This window comes from Diabrotica undecimpunctata, chromosome 9, assembly GCF_040954645.1.
Source record: "Diabrotica undecimpunctata isolate CICGRU chromosome 9, icDiaUnde3, whole genome shotgun sequence".
Lineage (NCBI taxonomy): Eukaryota > Metazoa > Arthropoda > Insecta > Coleoptera > Chrysomelidae > Diabrotica > Diabrotica undecimpunctata.
Window position 1 is genome coordinate 85,970,296 of NC_092811.1, and position 22,059 is coordinate 85,992,354.

The 22,059-nt window shown below is 32.3% G+C and overlaps 1 protein-coding gene across 5 annotated transcripts in view; it reads right to left on the reverse strand.

The window, feature by feature from the left end:
- Positions 1–22,059, reverse strand: part of LOC140450217 (phospholipid-transporting ATPase ABCA3-like) — a 372,486-nt gene that overhangs the window by 249,052 nt on the left and 101,375 nt on the right. The window contains exon 1 of one of the 5 annotated variants that reach the window (XM_072543713.1): positions 21,908–21,929. The exons of 3 other annotated variants lie outside the window; for them this stretch is intronic. Coding sequence is in view for 1 of the 2 variants with exons in the window: in XM_072543708.1 (XP_072399809.1) it covers positions 11,809–11,872 (64 nt within the window). In the remaining variant the exon portion in view is untranslated. Of the gene's footprint in view, positions 1–11,808; positions 12,014–21,907; positions 21,930–22,059 lie in introns of those variants that run through there. One more of the 5 variants, XM_072543708.1, reaches the window with a different exon arrangement.

Below are 22,059 nucleotides of genomic sequence, written 5' to 3' on the forward strand. Positions count from 1 at the left end.
TAGTAGACAAAATAGTGAGGTGATAGTTAAGCATGAAAATAGTACAGCAGCTAGCTCCAATTTGTATGAGGCTCCAAATATGAACAACGATACATCAATTTCAAATCAAAGTTATGACAATTTAAATGTTAGCTTAAATAGGTCACATAGACTAAATGTAAGTAATCAATTTTGTACCAGGAGTGGTCGAATTTTTTTTTTTTTATTTAGAAATTACAGCCGCATCCACCATAATGGTTATTAGCGGCGGCTACAGAATTACGAGTGGTCGAATTGTAAATAGACCAAAAAGGTTTTCATTTTCAGAAGAGTAATGCGGCAGTGTAGTGTTGCGGGTAGATTTAGGTTGTTGGGATAGTTTAGTTTTTTTTTGTAAAAAAAAGGGGCATGTTATGTTATGTGAACCTACCTTAATATTTGAAAAACCTACCTTAACATGAGTGACAGGTGAAGGAGATGGACAACGGACAGCAGGGAGAAAAGATGGCTCGTTAGATATAATCATGTATTAAGTTTAGTTGGTCTTTAATAAAAGATATTAAAAATAAACTGGTCATCAATATTATTAAAAGCCCACAGAGACAACGTAACACCATGTTGATCCTTTACTCGGATGATCGAGATTCTATTATGCTTTTCTTTATTTTAATTTATTCAGTTATGTTATTTTAGTCGGAATGTACACACATATAAAATATATTGAAAAATATTTGCAGTGACTAATATGTTAAACGCTTGAGTTGATAAAATTTTAATTAATTTCACAATTTATAGTATGAAAGTTTTTATGTTCTTGATAAATTGAGTGAAACAATATGTTCTTAGCATTATATCAGTTCTTAGAATTGTATTTATTTCATTGGCGTTACATCATTAATATTAGGAATATAATTCTCGACGTTTTGGTAACATTCTTAGAAAAAAATGTAGGATAAAAGTACTATAATATATTTATGCAGTAATATTTTGAAATAAGTGAAATATCAAATGACCTTAATTTCTTTTTTAAATGAAGGACTTAATATTAAATTAAATAAAGACAATATTTTACTCATGTAACTCTGTAGGTAGATACATTTTCAGAAGCTACGAGTGTTCGGCGCAGCGTCATGTCACAAATGTAGTTTGACTTCAAATCCTTACTTATTAATGGAAATTGTTTACAACTACGTAAAAATCCAATATTTTCAACAGTATTCAGCAGTACATTCAACGTTGGTTTAATTGAAAAGCCTTTATAAGAAGAGTTAATGATAAATGAAGAGGTAAGGGATATGTATGTTAGGTAGTTTACGCAGGTTTTGATACGTATAATCATATTCGAATCTAAAGTACACAAATTCTTTGAATGATTAAAGTTTAACGCAACACAATATTAAATAGTTCAGCATAACTATACGATTTCGCAATAAATGTAACTAGCCAATATACAAGTCACATGTACTTGTCACGAACAACAACCCTACTGGCTTGAACGACTATCTCTAACTCATTGAGCAGCGGTCACCCCTACTGGATGAGACGACTGTGTGTAATTGACTGATCAGACTCCATCCCCTATCGGCTGGAATGACGGATGGTGTTTGAGTGATTGATGGTGACTGAGTGACACGGCTGTTGGGCCAAAAGTTGTTTTGTGTAAGTTGACGCTAGGTATGGGCGATAATTACCCAGCGATCTGAACTTTTAACGAAAGCCATTCATTTTTCTATCGTTCTTTGTTAACATACAATGTGGAGTGTAGAGCTAGTTCGCGTCCGTAGTAGAATACTACACGTGCACCCTGGGTAACGCCAAATGAACTAGCACATACCGGCAGTCAGACAATCTAGGATCTCCTGACCAAACAACACTTCCAACGAAAAATGATAAACAAAATAAACGGCCCTTGTGAGGACCGCACAACCAGACCAATCGGACCTATAGTTCGAATTTGCCATATAAACATAGAAGGCATAAGCTATGTTAAAAGCCAGTTTTTATCAAAACTATTAAAAGATGACAAAATTGATTTAGTTGCTATACAGGAAACCCACTGCGAAACAGAAAAGCAATTAAAAAAAAGGGGCAAAATACCGGGCTATGATCTATTAGGCGCAACTTACCACCCAAGATACGGCACAGCCACATATGCCAAAGAAGATATTGAAAATGCTTCGCTAATCTCTACTTCCACTGATGACTGTATTTGAAGTACATCCTCACTCTGCTGTTTACGTTGGAGATCACAATAGCCATCATGAACGGTGGAAGTACAAAAATAGTGATGCGAATGAGAATGCTTTAATAAAATGGGCAGAAGACGAACGCCTGTACCTTTTATTTGATGCCAAAGATCGACCAACCTTCAGATCCGCGGCATGGAGGCGAGAATACAACCCGGACCTATGCTTCGTCTCTCAGCCAACATCGACCAGTAATAATAGAAGTAGGGACGCAAATCCCTTTAATTGGTTCTATCCCACGTCTAAGATGGAATTTTAGAAAGACCAACTGGATTGACTTCTCTGCGAATCTGAATAAATGCCTAGGGTGGATTACACCTAATATCAAAAACTACCACAGATTTGTTGGTGCCGTGCTAAGTGTAGCCAAAAAACACATACCAAGAAGCTATCGCAAAGAATATATTCCTGGCTGGTCGGAAAATAGCGAGAAATTATATCAGAGCTTTCTTGAAACTGGCGACCAAGAAACAGCGGATGAACTACTTTACAGCCTAGACGCCGCTAGAAGCCAAAAGTGGACCGAAACGGTAGAAAGTCTAAACTTCCAGAAATCAAGCAGACAGGCATGGTCATTACTAAGAAAATTAGAGGCACCCGTAAAGCCAGATGCCGTAGCATCACATATAGTAAAAACATCCAGGGCACCAAAGGATAAAGCACACACCGTCTACGTAAAGAGAGAACTTAAAACTTTAAAACATGTAGCCACAGAAACGGAGCATTCCCTCCCCTTCACCAGCGAAGACATATCAGAGGCTCTTAAAGACGTTAAGCCAGCAAAAGCACCAGGATTTGATAATATTCGCCCTGAATTTCTAAAAAATTGTGGGAAGCATACAAAAGTTTGGCTGGCTCGATTTTTCACACACGTCATGGAAACTGGAAATATTCCACAAGAACTAAAGCGCTCTAAGATAATAGCCATACTAAAGCCAGGCAAACTCGCCGATAACCTAAAAAACTACAGACCAATTGCGCTTCTCTCTGCCATCTACAAACTATTAGAGAGGCTTATATATAATAGAATCAGTACAGAACTGTTCCAGGTGATCCCAGTCGAACAAGCGGGTTTTCGACAAGAACGAAGTTGCGCGGACCAGATAATGTCACTCATCACCTACATCAAAGCGGGTTTTGAAAGAAGACTTAAAACTTCAGCGGCATTTATTGATCTCTCGGCAGCTTACGATACAGTATGGAGAGAGTGCCTTATATACAAAATTCTCCGTGCAATACCCTGTAAATAAATAGCACGCCTAATAGATAGCATGCTCAACGACCGAATGGGTCAAGTAGTGATGGGCACAGATATCAGCCCACCAAAGAAACTTAAGAATGGCCTACCACAGGGGTTAGTGCTCTCTCCACTACTATTTAGCTTATACCTAGCAGATATGTCAGAAAAACAATCAAGAAAGTTCGGATACGCCGATTACTGGGCCCTCACTACACGATTCAGAACACTAGAAACGTCTGAAGACGTTCTGACGGCAGACTTATATATATTGGGCAAATATTTTCGCAAGCGGCGACTTTAACCAAATGCATCCAAAACAGAAGTTAGTTGCTTTCACCCGAAGAATAAACTTACTGGAAAGGAGCTCAACATACGGTTTGAAAATACCACACTTACCCACAACAAAACACCGAAGTACCTGGGCGTAACACTAGACAGAACGCTATCATTTAAAGAGCATTTAACAAAAACTGCCCAAAAGTTGAGTACAATAAATAACATTATACAGAAGCTCTGCGGTACCACCTGGAGAGCATCGGCTTCCACTCTCCGCTCTACTGCCTTAGCCCTTGTTTTCTCTACCGCTGAATATTGTGCTCCAGTTTGGCTACACAGTCCACACATAAAAAAGGTCGACACTCAGCTGAACAGCACTCTGAGGATGATAGCTGGTACAATTAAATCAACTCCCACCCAATGGCTTCCAGTATTATGTCACATCTCACCTCCACATTTACGACGACTTGACCCACTTACACGTGAATACAAAAAGATCATGAACAATATAAACCTTCCACATCCCACCTCCACATTTACGACGACTTGACGCACTTACACGTGCATACAAAAAGATCATGAACAATATAAAGCTGCCGATCCGCCAAGATACCGAGGATGCACGAAATGCCCGTCTCCGTTCTAGAAAACCACCAATGAAAACGGCAAGAATGATACATGAGGAATTCAATATCACGAATGCATGGTCCCAAGAATAGAACGCATGGCAAAATAACATGCCCTGTATTACCCACAAGTCACCAGGTTTTGATCTTCCACGCAAAACATGGTCCACTCTAAATAGGATCCGAACCAGACATGACAGATGTGCATACATGCTACATAAATGGGGAAAGAACACGTCTCCTTAATGTAAATGTGGGGAGAACCAAACCATCGACCACATTATTGAAGAGTGTCCGTGACAATTGATTATATTAATACACTTGATGTTTGTTTGTAAATATTTAAAGTTTGTCATATATCTATATTACTAATGTTTGTAATTTTGTTCTAAATGTGTTGTAATTGCTATACGATAAATAAATACATAACATACAATGTATGAAAGAACAGTCTTTTGTCTGCAACAATGTATTACAATCCTTTATTATTCTATAGCGTCTCTGTTTTTGTACAGGGAATCTTGACCAAATATACGGGGCGAATCAAAACTAACAAAAAGTCTGTTAATATTTTACCACTGTTTACATACAGTTGCGAAACTGCAACATTCTCCCCGCGTTGGCATAGGTGCCAATAAAACATACTTTGTACTTGCGACTCACTGCACAAATTCTGAAACCGTAAACACTCCTTCGGTTACAAAACGAAGGACACACTTAAAAGACTACAAAAAACTATACATTTACAATATTGACACAATAAAAAATAAATTTACAAGCGATAATAGATTATTGATACATAATTATATACTAAATATACATCACTACAATTATAAAACTATTAGTACTAAACATAAAACAAATTTCACTTCTAATAGGAAGTGCATTCCTCTATTATCCTAGGATACGAGACTATCCGAAGAAGAACGAGGAAAGAAAGAAAATTGATGTATATGATTAGAAGGCAGACTGTCTCGAATACATAATGAGAGACTATAAATCTCTCTATTGTAATTATTTATACTATAAATACTACAAATAAGCTTCTAATAGTATTCGAAAAGCGAGGAATTGGGAGAGGACGAATATCCTGGTGAACAAACCTAAGGAAATGGTTTATCTGCAACAACAACTAAGTTAAGGACAAATAAGCAGAATAATTGTAGCCCGAGTGACCACTACAATATTCGAAACGAATAAGCAGCAAAGGCAAAAGAAAATACCGTAGGAGTTGTAACACTGTCGCTAGATGTTAGCAATCTACCTGGACAGACATAATCTTGACAAAAATGCGAAAATGTGAAACGAAGAAACTCTATTCTTTCATAAGCTTTATCCATTAAAAACAATTATGATAATTTGAATGACACTAAACAAATTATATCTCAGGTTGAAACTCAGCTTCCTCTCGGTAAAAAGCAGGGAATATTTCGAAGCTAGTAGTAGATTTAGACAATTAGAATAAAGTAGAATAACGATAAATAGGAGAATAGATAAAATACAAACATTAAACTGTTTAATGGACACTTGGACACATACTGAGGAATGATAAATATAGACTTCTGCAGGTCATCATGCAGGGTAGAGTCCATGGCAAAAAAGGAATAGGTAGAAAGAGGAAGTCATGGCTGCGAAATATTCGAGATTGGACAAACATGACTGTAGACGCATTATTCCACATTGCAAAAGAGAGAGAAGCTTTTATAAATGTGGTCGCTAACTTCCGTTAATATCGACAACATAGGAAGGAGAAGAAACTGTTTAATAAACAAGGTTTTTATACGTAAAAAAGCAATTTTGAAATGAACAAAAACAATAATGGTGTGGTTCCTAAATAGTCTTTGTATCTTAAAGAATTTGTGCAATTTCAAAAGAAAACATAAACAAAACGTACATAAAAATATGACAATGAGAAGAAATTTCGAACAAGTAACACGATGATGTATGGTACTTTTAACATTATAAAATGCGCAACAACTAAGTCCGAGATAATGTCTAAAATTGGACGTACTTTATGGCCTTACATGTCCCAACCATACGTGTGTTTCGAACAACTTCAAAGCAACTAGATTGTTCGAAGAAAGAATAAGGAGTAGTCATTCCTCAACATACCGCTAACTTAAATTAATAATTAAATTTTTTTCACTAATCGTAGTTCGGCGAAACATTCTTAAATAATTTTGTTACTTGCTGATACTTTTAAATGCGAAATTAGACAAAATGAACTGCAATATGAATTTAATGCAACGACTACTTCGCAAATTTCAAATTGATAAGTTGTGTAATGACACAAGCTAGTTTTGTTGAGTAGCGACTGCATCATTTAAGCTGTGAGAAACTGTATATGATCGTTTGCACTTTAAATAGAATTAGTAACTTTTCTACTGTTATCGATTAATTATTGTCCAACAAATTAATGAATTCTATAAATAGAAACTAACCGTCACAATTTAACAGATTTTGCGAGCAACCGCAATTTCCTATTGTGTAAATTATCAAAGAAATTCAAGTGTGTTACGATAAAATAGCAGAATAAATATTTAATGTTATTATACACACAATATTACTGTAATGCATTGATTAGTGATCAGTGTAGTAGAGTCTAGGGGATCGGGAGACTCGAAAGCCCCGAAGAAAACATTAAAGAGAATGTCGAAAGCTCGGCGCAATGATAATCGACGCGGTTCAACGCGGAAGACTGTTGAGTTTTATATTAATTCCTGTAATAGTATTAATTTCAGCTCTAGGTTTAATTGTACTAACCTAATTGTACTACTACTACATCGCGAAGTATAATCCCCTTGTCCTCTCTCCTTATATATATCCAACAATATATATATATATATATATATATATATATATATATATATATATATATATATATATTGTTGTGGTATTCAAAATTGAAGAGTAAAAATATTAAATAAACGATGAAATCACGACAATAAAAATAGTTAATAAATAAATGATTGTTCGGAATATGTAAATACCCAGTAGAAATTAAGTGTCCTTGTAGAAATAATATGAATTAGGAAAGTTTGTAGGTATTTGTGATGTTATGTGGGAGTGTTATGCAAATTTCTGATTGGCCGAGAATTTGGAAAGTGGATGTGGGTGTGTATAATGAGAGGTTGGATGGATGAATAGAGGAGATGAGAGAGTTAGTTAGTTCCAGTTTCTTAATGTGAATGGTTGGTTTTCGAGGTGGTATCCAGGGGTAGTAAGTGATAAAGAATAAGTTGTGAGTTGGTGAAGTAAGTGTGTCCGACGGTAGCTGATCTGGTACAAATTTGTAAGTAAACTTTTCCTACTTGTATTCTACGTATAAGTTTGGCGAGAGGAAAAGAGGCTGGCATCATTGGAAAGATACGTGCATTCGAAGGAGAGCATTGAAGACACTAAATTGTAATATCTTGTTTAATATTGCCAATTACATAGAAGGCTGCTGAGAACTAGTTCATTTTGCATAGAACGAGGAATTGGACAACTCAAGGCAGAGGAAGCGTTTCAACGGGAGAAACATTCATAATATATTAAATTTGAGAATTTTGGGTAAAATAATATTATATCATATTAGTAACGTGTGAATAAGTTTTCGATAGTCGAAGGAGATCAAATTTGTTCTGAAAGAGGACACGGAGCTGTGGAGAAAATAGGATAATTCATATAAATTTTTCTTGGTACAATCGATATATCAAAATTGCATTAGGAAGGACACTGAATATTATTTGATTTGTTTATGTAGAATAATAAGCTGGATTTTAGATTGTAATTGTATTATATTATCCATGCATTATTGAAGGTTCGCGTACGTAGAACGAATTTTGTTTGATAAACATTGTATGCTAATAATTTTTGGAGGTATTTTAAATCAGTTTATTTTATTACATTATCTTCATATCATATTATGTTGTTTTATTTCGTTATTCCTTGGACCTAACCCATCAGCTGTAAAGTATAGATATTGAAGCACGAGTAAAACCTGAGATAACAAAATTGAAAGGTGTGATATAAATCATAAATTAAAAATTTTTGTAATGTTTTATATAAATTTTTGGTAAAGTTTTAAAATTGAAATTCTTGATATCACATTATTATATATATATATATATATATATATATATATATATATATATATATATATATATATATATATATATATATATATATATATATATATTATATATATATATATATATATATATATATATATATATATGTATATATATATATATATATATATTATATATATATATATATATATATATATATATCTATGTATATGTATATATATACATAGATATATATATATATATATATATATATATATATATATATATAATATATATATATACATATATATATATATATATATATATAATATATATATATATATATATATATATATATATATTATATATATATATATATATATATATATATATATATATGTATATAAATATATATATTATATATATATATATATATATCTATGTATATATATATATATATATATATATATATATATATATTGAATTCACCACACATTTTAAGAACAGTAATTTTTAAGAATTAAGTATATTAAACACTCATTTTTATTTTACAGTAAAAACATTTAACACCGTATTTCCAAATGATCATCAATTTTTTCGTTATTTATCTGATGATATCCTAGCATGTAACATAGCAAATAAACGGGGAGAATATAACAATTATATTAGGATAGAAAAACAAACAAGACGACTACCAAAAGGGCACTACACTCTTTATTATTAATGAACGTTTAGCGATATATGAGATATCGGAGAAGGCTATGGATAAAAATAGATTTACTTTAAGACAAATTTTGATTTATTGACTTAAAGAAAACTGCCTAACCTATTGACGTTACCAAAGAAACGGGAAGCGAAAAAGTGCGGAGAATATAGGTTAATAAGTCTAATGAGCCATACACTAAAACGTTTTTTTAAAATTATACATCGCAGAGTATACAAGCTATGCGAAGATAGAATACAAGACACACAGTTTGGATTCATGAAAGGCGTAGGTACGAGAGATGCACTGTTTAGTCTACAGGTATTATTCCAAAGATACAGAGATATGACTTGCGATATCTACACCTGCTTTGTGAACTAACAAAAGGCATTTGACACAGTTCAACACCGAAAAATGATGGATGTTCTAACAAAAGCCCAAATAGATGATAAAGATCGGCGTATAATACAAAATTTATACTTGAAAAAATCAGCCACAATAAGAACAAATTTTGGAGATGAACCGACGGAAGCGATACAGATTCTGCGAGGCGTTAGACAAGGATATACACTTTCACCTATAGTATTCAACCTATATTCAGAGGACATATTTAGAGATGCCTTGGAAAATTGCGAACATGGAATTCTTTTAAATGGAGAACGCCTAAACAACATCCGCTATGCAGATGACACCGTTATTTGTGCAGACAGTTTAAATAGTTCATAGCAACTAATAAACAAAGTAAATGAAGCAAGTGAAAGATTTGGACTACAAGTAAACATGTCAAAAACTAAATTTATGGTCTTCAGCAAAATTAAAATTAGAGACGCCCAACTGCTTATAAAGAGTACATCAGTGGACCGTGTAAAACAGTTTACTTATCTTAAAACAATAGTAAACGAACAATGAGATCACTTACAAGAAGTAGAATGTAGAATAGAGAAGGCTAGGAGTGCATTCAACAACATGGGCAAACTCTTTAAAAGCCACAACCTTAATCTGGAGATAAAAGTAAGGCTTCTACAATATTATATCTTCTCGATATTATACTACGGAGTTGAATCCTGGACACTTACTGAAGCGATGGAGAAAAAACTTGAAGCCTTCGAGATGTGGCTGTACAGAAAAATCCTAAGGATATCATGGACGGACAAGATAAACAACGAGACTGTACTACGAAGAGTATTCGGAAGACGAGGAATTGGGAGAAGAAAAATATCATGGCTAAAAAAGCTGAGGAAATCATTCTCCACAATAACAACTAATATCTTTAAAGCATCAGTTAATAAAATAATTATAGCCAGAATGATCGCCAGTATTCAAAACGAATAGCCACCAAAAGAAGAAGACTTAAAGAAGGCCTCTGCCTGAGTACAAAATAAACGACTGATCGAATCCCAACATACGACATAGCAAATATAGGAGGAGGATATTATAACGAATATATTAAGATATATTAAGAAAAACAAACAAGGCGACTACCAAATGAGCACTACACAGTATCTTCATTATTATTGAACTCATAGCGACATAAGAGATATCATAGGGTACTTTGGATAAAAATTGATTTACTATAGACAAATTTACAAATAGGACGTATAATATATATTATTAAAATTAGTAGTAGTTTTTGTTGATAGCTGCCGCTGGAGTTAAGGAAAGATAGACAGAATAAGCAAATTATAATATTCGTGTTTAGTTCGTGTAGTGTGAAAATTGTCTTATGTTTAATTATTTAAAAGTGCGTCTTTTAAAATCTTAATGTTTATCAAAGTAAATAGAATTAATTTGTAACCAAAAGCAGTAAGTAAGTTTTATCTAAATCTAAACACTCTCACTAAAACTACATTTTTAGAATATCCTGAAAAAGGGAATCGAATTGTCTGATCTGAATTGTCAATATAAATCAGTCAGAGAAAATTAAATTATTAAAAGAATTTTTCACCAAGTAACAAAAAACAAAATTTGTTTAATTTACTAATATTTATATTTTGAGAACGATTTCCGAAGTGGAAATTGAAACGTCAATAAACTTACTTTAACCTTTAATTGTGGTTTATTCCTATTTAAATAGTAATTACTCTAACATGCCACAAGAAAATAGCTTCAGAACAATATATATATATATATATATATATATATATATATATATATATATATATATATATATATATATATATATATATATATATATCTATGTATACACAGGTTATTATACTTATAAAATAATCGAAGTCGGATACTCCAATATGCAATCAAAAACACAGTTATTAACACGAAGAATACCCAGATATCTTTGTTATAATAATATTTACGAATATAAAAAAAAGAATGGAGAAAATAGAAAGAGAATAAATAAACCGTATAATATCAGCAAGAAATTGTTTACAAAGGGACGAAAATCACAAGACAATCAAACAATAAAAATCGTTACAAAACATGTTAAAAAATCTCGCCGTTAGATAATAACACATTATTAACCCCACTTAAAAGCTCTAATGTTGTCTACTGTATTTGGATATAGCGATTAAATATAAATTGTTATTTAATTTGTTTACTATTTTTGACACTCGAGAAAGAGAACACCTACAAATGTCAATTTTTATCAGTCTGAGCAAAATCTTATTTAATAGTTGAACGTAATAAAAGCACATTAAACAAAAGCAATAACAAATTGACTACTTACGTTTTGACCAAAGAGGAGCCAAGCAAAATGTTGTTTTCTTTTTTGCTAATTTATGCAAATGCATAATGAACAAGGTGAGTACTAGTTATGCTGATATATCACTTACATTCTCCGATACAAACGCAACGAACTGTATTAAAAGATATTATGATTTAAACTGACATTCATAAAAAGAGAAATTCCAAACCGCTAATTTTGAAATATCAATGAAAGAACCACAGGCCACTAATTATAACTGACACTATTATTGTTAATTTTATGTGCGTAGTAAGAAAGCAAAAAATTTTAGTTAATAGATTTATTTCGGCCCCCGACTGTATTGCGACCAGGAGTGATATCATTTTTCTCATTTGATATTGGAGATGGAGTGGGTTCCTAGAAATCTTGCTTATCGTTCTGTAAAACTATATTTACTAGGTTAAAAATCTGACAGTACAGAAAAATCTGACAGTTAGTCTGCTTTTGACAATATGCATGTAATTTTGTAAACAATGAAAAGACTGAGTTAAAAGCTGAAATAAAATAATTTTTTGTTTTAAAAGGTTAAGAGCAACCGAATCAAAATCAAAGCCCGAATTTATCTCTATTGGAATTCGCTTTTTAGTTTTTAAATATTACAAACTGAATTGCTGAATTTAAGCTTAATTTTAAGAGCACAAAAGGCAATAGGTATTTTTAATGACTGTGTGCACAAAATTTAAACTTAAGAATTCGAAATGAAAATCTTAGTTCGGGTTTGGTATCCTGGTTCATATTTGCTCTAAAAATGTTTGCCGTTTTCGCCAGATATTGAAGGTTTTTTTAAAGTTTCAATGTCAATTTGTATCAGATATGACTTGTTTAGTGTACAGAAATTTCTTTTACCATAATTATAACGCTCTCTCCCACAAATCTACGACTTCTTTAGCAGCCTCTTGTAGTCCACTCCTGGACATAGTTCTCCACTTGTCTTTTCCATGTTCGACTATCTTGAAATATCCGGTGTGTTTTATTGTGCCAATAAAACAAAATATTACAGAAATTCAAGTTTGTGGTAAGTTTTTTTTTTTGCAGTACACAAGGTTATTGCAAGTAAACTTCAATATTTACAGAAACCGTTAAAAAGGACAGGTTTTGCACCTAAAGCTAGAAGAGGTGGAAAAAATTATAGAAAATTAAAGCATTCTAGAGACTGTTCGTTCACATATTGAATCTTTTAAAGCACTACAAAGTCATAACAGCCTACGTGACAATCAATCTAAGACCTATTTATCTGAAACTTTAAATATACGTAAAATGTTTTTACTGTTTCAAGAGAAATATCCGATATGCTTACTATCCGATATCGAAACATTTTTAGAAGGGATTTTAATATATGTTTTGGATGTCCGCGGAGTGACAAATGCAGTTAATGTGACTATTTAAATGCAAAAATATAAGCTGCAGAAAATAGTGATGAACTTTCTAATCTCACAATTGCTCGTAAGCTTCATCTACGTAAGACCCAAATCCTTTATGATAGGAAAAATACAGACAAATTAAAAGCACGAACAGATGCGACATTCGAAGCGATAACTTTGGACTACGAAAAAAACATTTCACTGCCTAATATTACAATTAATTTTTTCCATACATTTACTATGCCCGTATATGGCAATGTCCGCATGGTGGTAAAATAAAAATTTCATTTTGTGCATAAGGAAAATGCATTTTTAAAATGCATAGAAAATGAAACATTTTTAACTCAGAAAATATTGATAGCAATGAATTGAATTTTGTTATCAGGCGGTTGTCGAGGTCGCTGAGTACGAATATGATAATGACGATGGTCTTCGAGCTACCTGGTGCCCAGGATGAACCTCGTCTTCTGGTGTATGATAATTTCATTCTAAATCAGTCGAAAATCATTACTCGGGGCTTTTCGAGGTCACTGAACACAAATATGATAACGATCATGACCTCCAGCTACCTGGTGCCCAGGGATAATCTGTTCACCTGGAGTTTTACATTATTTCCATTCGAAATCAGTCAAAAGTCATTACTCGGTGGGAAGTCGCTAAATACTAATATTATGATTGCCATGATTCCCGAGCTACTTCGAGCCCAGTATGGACCTATTCTCCCGGAGTTTTGTGTTATTTTGATTTAATATTATTTAAAAGTCATTACTTGATAGGATTTTGAGGTCGTTGAACACGAATATTCACGTAATTTTACAAAAAAGTTTTGCGTTGTAACCATTTCTTTCACTTTTTTGGTGTATATTGATGTTTAACTCTTAAACATTCTTTCATTTAATACGCGTAGAATTCCTGTATCTTCACATTTTCTAACTAATGTGACTAAAAAAACAGTCTCTGGGATAAACAAATATAATAACTTTTACACTAATCATTGGATCCATCTGAAATTTTGAGTTTTAATTGAACACCACAATATCCAACTTTGGGCGGAATAACAAATGCCTAGGTTAATTTTTACAACAGTTATAAACAAATGGACGTGTACGAACTCATCACTTTATAGCCTCCATAAAATTATTAGACCCTCCGAGATATAATAAACTGATCACCGGCATCCTTTGGAGATCGGTAAACTCATCACCGCAGATAGGTAAACTCATCACCAGTATTTTAGACCCAAGACACTAGTTTATAATGTAGAATATTGCCTGTTAAAAAAATACCTGTTACACTTCTCGTTTATGTGATAATTTATTAAATTCAGAAATTATTTTAAGCAAATTGCTTTAAAATAGATATTAATATCAGTTGTCTCACTGTGAGTGGCCTATTAGACGTATCTCTCGTATTTCTCATTGAATTCTAGAGATAATTTTTTGAATATACATTCGGTCCAAGTGATACCGTTTTGGCTTTATTTGGACACTTGGTAAATTTAAAATATCTAAAAAAGAAGAAAAAGCTAAAAACTTAAGTGTGCCATTATTGCATAGAACAGGAAAGAAACTTAATATACACGCGCAAAGGTTTATATTCACTCAACGGTCAAAGGTTCATGCAGTGTGTTTCACTCTACCACCGTTCGCGAAACATGGAAATTTTGTTAAATAAGAAAAATCACGAAGTTCTCTAGAATCAAGTGGTCTATCACCAAAAATTATTTTCGGCTATACAAGACGTTGTATGTGGTATGATTTAGGTTGTTTTGAAGTAATCGTTTTTTTTTCTGTTTGATCGGAATGATCCGAAAAAAACCGTATAAAATTTATTCACCAGTTGTATGACATTTAGCCTTACACCCTTTCGTCGCACGAGTTCACAAAAGGCAATTCGATTTTAGAGTCTTTCGCAATTGAAATTTGAAATTTTTGATAACCATCGTTTTTCGTCCGCGTTGGCTCAAAACGTAATCAATGAGCAGTTCACTATCCATGTTAAAGGAACAAGAGCAAATGAAGAGAAATTTTTAGAATTAGATAGATTTTAGAATTCATACAATTTTGTGGAATTCATAAAAAAACAATGAATTGCATTTGCATTTAATACATTCTATTTGAGATTATTTTGTCAATTTACTGTTACGATAATTATCATGGCCTATAAAACTGTAAATATATTATGACTAATTCTTTTCTGTTTTAGTTGTTTCGGCGCTTAGTTGAAAGACCTGTTCACCTGAATTATGATGAGTCACCCACGATTCGAAATTTCCAGGCAGGCCGAATAAAAACTAGTCTGAGCGACCTTCTGGGCTCGTCGATGGGGTTTCGCCGCAATTCTCGAACAACTGTATTTTATATTTAAAGAGGAATTTTGTTGTAAGGAGAACGGTTAGTTTTTGAAGATCGCGCCGCGTTTTAAAATGTAACTCATGTATTATAATAAATTGTATAATTGTTAGTGTAAGATAAATTATTAATAAAGACTTTAATGAATTTGTGAGTGTTATAAATAGAAACTTTAATAAATAAATAAAAACAATAAATTAGAATTAATAAAAATATAACATTACCAAACCTTAGCGGTTTGCAAGGGATCTATACCTGCCATGGGGTGCAGGTACGCCAGTGATGAATTTACCAATCTCTTGGGGTCTATATTAAAAGCCCTATTTTTATGGCGGTGATGAGTTTGTACTATGTACGAGGGTATTTATGGTAATTGGTGATAAGTTTACGTGTACCCAAACAAATAACCTTTTTTGTTAACCTTGCTGTTTTTCAAGCAACAAATTAATTTTACAATTTTTTAAAATCGCGATTTTACAGCTTCGTTTATGTTCCAAAGGACAAAGTTTTCTATTTTTACCTCAAATATTAAACTTTTCAATGGTAAGCAAAAATCGAAAAAATGGCATTTTTTACACTAAATTGTTAAAAATTGAAAAAGACGCCGAAATTTATGCGGAAAACATAAATAGGTTTTAATTACTATTTAAACGGGAATAAGCCACAATTAAAGATTAAAATACGTTTATTGACGTTTCAATTTCCCCTTCGGAAATCGTTCTTAAAATACAAACATTAGTAAATTTACTAATTTAAATTTACAATTTACTAATGTTTGTATTTTGAGAACGATTTCCGAAGTGGAAATTGAAACGTCAATAAACGTATTTTAACCTTTAATTGTGGCTTATTCCCATTTAAATAGTAATTAATTTAAAATGCCACAAGAAAATAGCTTCAGAACAATATTAATAAATAGGTTTTCTTTATACATATAAGCCTATAAAAATTGTCAGACATCTGGATTAGTCACAGTTCCGAGAGAAATCTTATTTCTCTGGTCTATATCCATAGATCAATTTTTGTGTGTAAAATATCTAACTAATTTAAACGCTGTATTTTTTATTTTAAGTCTAATTTTTATACATTCAAAAGCAATTTTTATTTCACATCGGATATAAAAAAAATTTGGTTATTTTAGATTAAATGTAAAGCAATTTAACCAGTAAACTCACGTTCAACGATTTTTTGACTCACAAAATTATCAGTACATGTTTATGGCACCAATTTAAAAACTATGCATTAATAAGTGTTGATTCAGTATGTTTCTAAATTGTAGAGAAATATTTAATATACTGAAGTGTTTCTAGTGTAGAGGGATCGTAAGAAAAAAGTTTACTGTTGTAGGTACCAATAACACGCCATTGATATAATTCAGGCCTAAACTCAGTAAGTTGATATAATTGAACATTTTATTTTAACAGAAAGTATATTCTCTAGGTTCTATCTATCCATCTATACAGCCCTTGCTGTCCAATTTTGGACTTAGGCAGTTTGTATCCACTTCGGTCCTGCGTGTTTCTTCAAGTCATCTGACCATCTCATTTGTGGCCTTCTTCTTTTTCGTTTGTAACTATATGGTCTCCAGTGCATAATCATCTTATTCCATCTGCCGTCTTTCTGTCCTATAGTATGTCCAGCGAACTTCAACTTAAGTTTTGCTATCTGCGTTAATACATCGGTCACTTTTCTTTTGTTGCGGATCCAAGTATTTTTTCTCTTGTCTGATAGCCTGATGTTCATAATTTGCCTTTCCATCGCTCTTTGGGTCTCATACCCAAGCTAACCGTATCCTTCTCTTTATTTCTCCGGTCTGATTTTCTTCATTTAATTCAACTAGTTGTCCAAAATATACATATTCTGTTACTTTTTCTATAGTTGTTTGTGCAATTGTAATTATTAATTCTTCTGGTTGGTTGGTTATAACTTTTGTTTTATTATAATTCATTTGTAGACCTATTTTTGTTGATTCGCTATTTAATTTATCCATCATATTTTGTAATTCCTCCCTTTTATCTGTTATTAGTACAATGTCGTCTGCATATCTCAAGTGATTCAAGTATTGGTCATTTATGTTAATAACCCGTTTTTCCCATTGTAATTTCCCATTGTAAAATTTATAGCAATTTTTGAGATCAAGATATCTTTTAAGGAGGTTCTGTTCATAAAATGCAAAAAACTGACTAGAAGACGTGGACATTAAATGAAAATCCGTTAGTGCCTAATACTCTAGTCACTCGAGCTATTCACCTCCCAATTTTGTCGGACTGAACCGGTTCACTCAAAATTTTGTGAAATGTTTTGGAATTGATAGAGGATTCAATTCTAAGCAAATTTTTGTTTTATAGAGTTTTTTCAAAAAATCAATACTGTTTGAGCTGTTTATGGTTGAAAACAGCTAATTTTCATTGAAAAAAGTCATGTTTTTTAACGGTTTTTTTACAAATAACTAAAAAAATATGCCTTCGATCGAAAAAGTACGCAACAAATGATGTTTGTAAAAGAAGAATGATTTATTTTAACAAGATATTCTAGATACAATACAAAGTGACACATAGTCGGTGAAATTAGATTTTTTTTTTGCGAATATTTAGATCAATGTATTTAACGTTATAAAGTTTTTTATAGTTCATAAAGACTCTTTAAAACGAGTAGGAAAAAAAGTCATTTGCATATAAACTGAGTAATCTAAAGTTAATTGTTCTTTTTACCAAAATAACTTCAAAACTTTAATATGTATATACGTAAAAAATGATATAGTGTAACAATGTAGTTATTTTTACAATAAATATTTTCGTTTTTTACGTCTGTACGATAAAAAACAATGTAGATATCACCGAATAAAATGTTTGTCTTAGTGTGAACACTTACTGCTTTGAGTGCTTTAAGCCTTAATTTTTCAAAATTAAAGGGTAGTTTTAATTTATAATAAATCTAACTTTGTAGCCCTTAAAATTATCGTTCATATGGCTATGTACATATATATCAAAGCTTAAAAACGAACTGACTTATTGAAGAAAAACCAATGATATTTTTGGGATATAATTGTGGAACGTGAAAAACATACAACGTGAAGCACTAACATATCTTAAGTACGCAACACAGTTTTGTTAATGAATATCTTGGCACCAATAATGACATTTTCATTTCTAAGCTCTTTACCATGCTTCGGAGGACACAATAAGCCGTCGGTCCCCCTAAACTAGTGTACAAACCGTAATAGCACCTGAATATGTCGATACTTTAGTAATTTTGACAATCCCCTAGTACCAATTTATAAATAAATTTATTTCCTTAAATTCTTATTATTCTTGACCTGCTTTACATCTCGGCGTGAGTATTCACCGCATCCACTATGGCTCTCCATCTTCTACGATCTTGGGCTTCAATTTCCCAGTGTTGTAACCCAATCCTAAATAAATTGGCTTTAACACCATTCTTTTATCAATCTTTTTCTAGGACGGCCTACTGATCTTTTACCAACTGGTCTCTCAAAAACTTTGTCTGTTTTCCTCTGATCCTACCACATGATCTGCCCATCTTATCCGGTTAGCTTTTATATTTCTGACGATATTATCAGTACCATACAGAGTCACCAATTCAGCATTGCAGGGCCTTCTCCACTCTCCTGTCAATTCATCTCTTTGAGATCCAAATATCATTCTGAGAACCTTCCTTTCAATTATCTTGATCTTTTGCAAATATTAATTGATGATTTGCAAAATGTAAGCTGTACAGTTTAGGATCTTCAATTGAAATAACGACCGGTCTATATTTTCTTTTCTAGACATTTAAAGCCCCCTTCAAATTAATTTTTAAGGGCGTAGATGCAATACAGGAGCCCTAGCAAACTCCTTTGGTCACCATTATCTTTTTTGTAATTTTTTGTCCAATCATTATTGAACTCATCATATCGTCGCAGAGCTCCCTCACAATATTTATATAAATGGTGAAATTTTCTTGTCTTCTAGCACCTGCCAGAGTTTGGCTATGGGACACTATTATACGCGTTTTGAATGTCAATAGATATCATGTGTGTCTCCATATTGTGTTCCAAGCGCTTTTCTATTGTTTATTTTAGACAGAACATATTGTATATATAAGAAGGACCAGTTCAAAAGTCACTATAGGCTTTTGTATTTTTTTTTATATAATGATGTAAAACGCCTTTCCAAGAATCATCAATTCGGCTTTTAATAATCTTTCCGTACATCCTACAGATTGAGTTAGTTACACTAGACCCTTGGTAATTCTTACAATCCTCTCTTTCGCCTTTATTCTTTTAAGATTGCTGATATATGCAGTTTTCCATTCTTCGTCCTTTAAGAACGTTTTATAACGTTGGCGCGTTTTTTAATTTCTGGAGCTATTTCAATTTCTTCCATGTATGTAATGTGGAATATTCTATTTTCACGTTTTCCGGAATTTGAAATTACATACTTTTCTGTCAGTTCTACTACCTCTAATTATTATTTTCCAAGCCTATTTACCTCTTGCGCCACCCAAACAATTATCTAACACACTAAGTAATTTTTTTCACTTTTGAGTTATTTGCAGCATTTTATTTTATTTTTTTTTACTCGTTAGATTGATTAAACTCACTATGTTTCTCACTTAGTCTCAAAAACTACATATATATTATGATTCAGGCAAAACACACTAAGTGACTTAAAAAAGAGTCATCCTTAGGATTTCCAACGTCATTGACTGACGCGCCCAGAGAGGAAAAGGTCTATACAACTTTGACACCAATTGTCGAGAGAGAGATTTCAGGTAAGCAATAATTAATGTAGTCACTTTTTATTTGAATACCAACCAATGGTTTTTATAGATTCCAAAGGAAAATACCAGTATTCGTAAGTCAGTAACATATCGAGGATACATCATTTATGTTTTTTAAATACCAAAAATATAAAATCAGAATTTGGTGTTTATTGAGAGTAAACTAAATGCAATACCAAATACTTACTATGTCGAGGTAGTATTACCAGGTTTTTTTACTACCTCACTAATAGGAGAATTTTACTGTCATTATGGTTTGTGGTTGTCTTTTTAAAGACAAATTAAATGCTATGATTTTTCTGACGGATATTCTCAAGTTAAAGTTGATTTCATGTAATCGAATGAACTATCTTACAAGTAAAGTCGTCCCAGGAACGCAACTCAACAATATTGGCAATATCATTTTAAAGTCGTTTACTTTAACATGTATAATATATGTCTGAATTGTCAATATAAATGAGTAAGATAAAATTAAATTATTAGAAGAATTTTTTACTAAGTAACAAAAAAACAAAATTTGTTTAATTTACTAATGTTTGTATTTTGAGAACGATTTCCGAAGTGGAAATTGAAACGTTAATAAACTTACTTTAACCTGTAATTGCTAATAACACGCACACATATAATGGACTAATTAAACATCTAAGATCTAACAACATCACAAGAAAAACCAAATACAAAATATACAAGACCCTGATAAAATCGGTCCTTGTATATGGAACAGAGACATGGACACTGTCGAAAAGCGATGAGAACTTATTAGGTACGTTTGAACGAAAAATCCTTAGACACATATACAAGGGGGTGAAAGAAAATGACATATGACACAGAAGATATAATTTTGAACTGTACACAGCATACAATGAACCCGAGGTCATAACATCCATAAAGATTGGACGTCTGCGCTGGTTGGGCCATGTTCAACGGATGTTGGAGACTAAAACACCAAAACATATAATGAGGCAAACACTAGTAGGGAGAAGGTCAAAGCAAAGACCCAAACTTAGATACATGGAACAAGTGGAACAAGATCTGAAAACACTTAAGATTACCAAATGGAAAAACAAAGCAAGGAACAGAACAGAATGGCGGAAAATCCTAGAACAAGCCAGGACCCAGAAATGGTTGTCGAGCTACTGATGATGATAAACCTTTAATTGTGGCTTATTCCTATTTAAGTAGTAATTACTAAATATTAAACATTTTTAAGTTATTGCCCGTGATTTTTTTCTTGAAAGTATTGTTAGTTTTCACGACAAGGAACCTGCAAAAAAAGCATAGCAGAATGCAAAAAATGCACCCTCCAAATTTCCTTTTTTTTTTTCTTATCTCAAACGACATTTTCAGTACACAAAAATATGTAGATAAGGGATAAAGTCGCGGTCGTGGTGGGAGCTTCGTATTAAAATTTGACGGTCTAAAAGTGTTTTGTGAATTAGATGGGTCGACTATGATTGATTATTTAAAGAATTAGACTAATAGTTATAGTTAAATATTAATCACCGAATTCTATTATGAATGTGAACATATAAATTTGCATTTTAAACTCAGTAGCAAACAAAATATTTTCTTATTAAAGGTGCATACCTGTTTTAATCACATATTTATCACACTATACATAATAAACCACCAACCTCGTTTCATGCGATACGTTAAGATTCAATGTGAAAATTTAGATGTGCTCAATTGAACAATTACTTTTAATAATTTATAGGTGTAACTATCAATGACATTTTAAT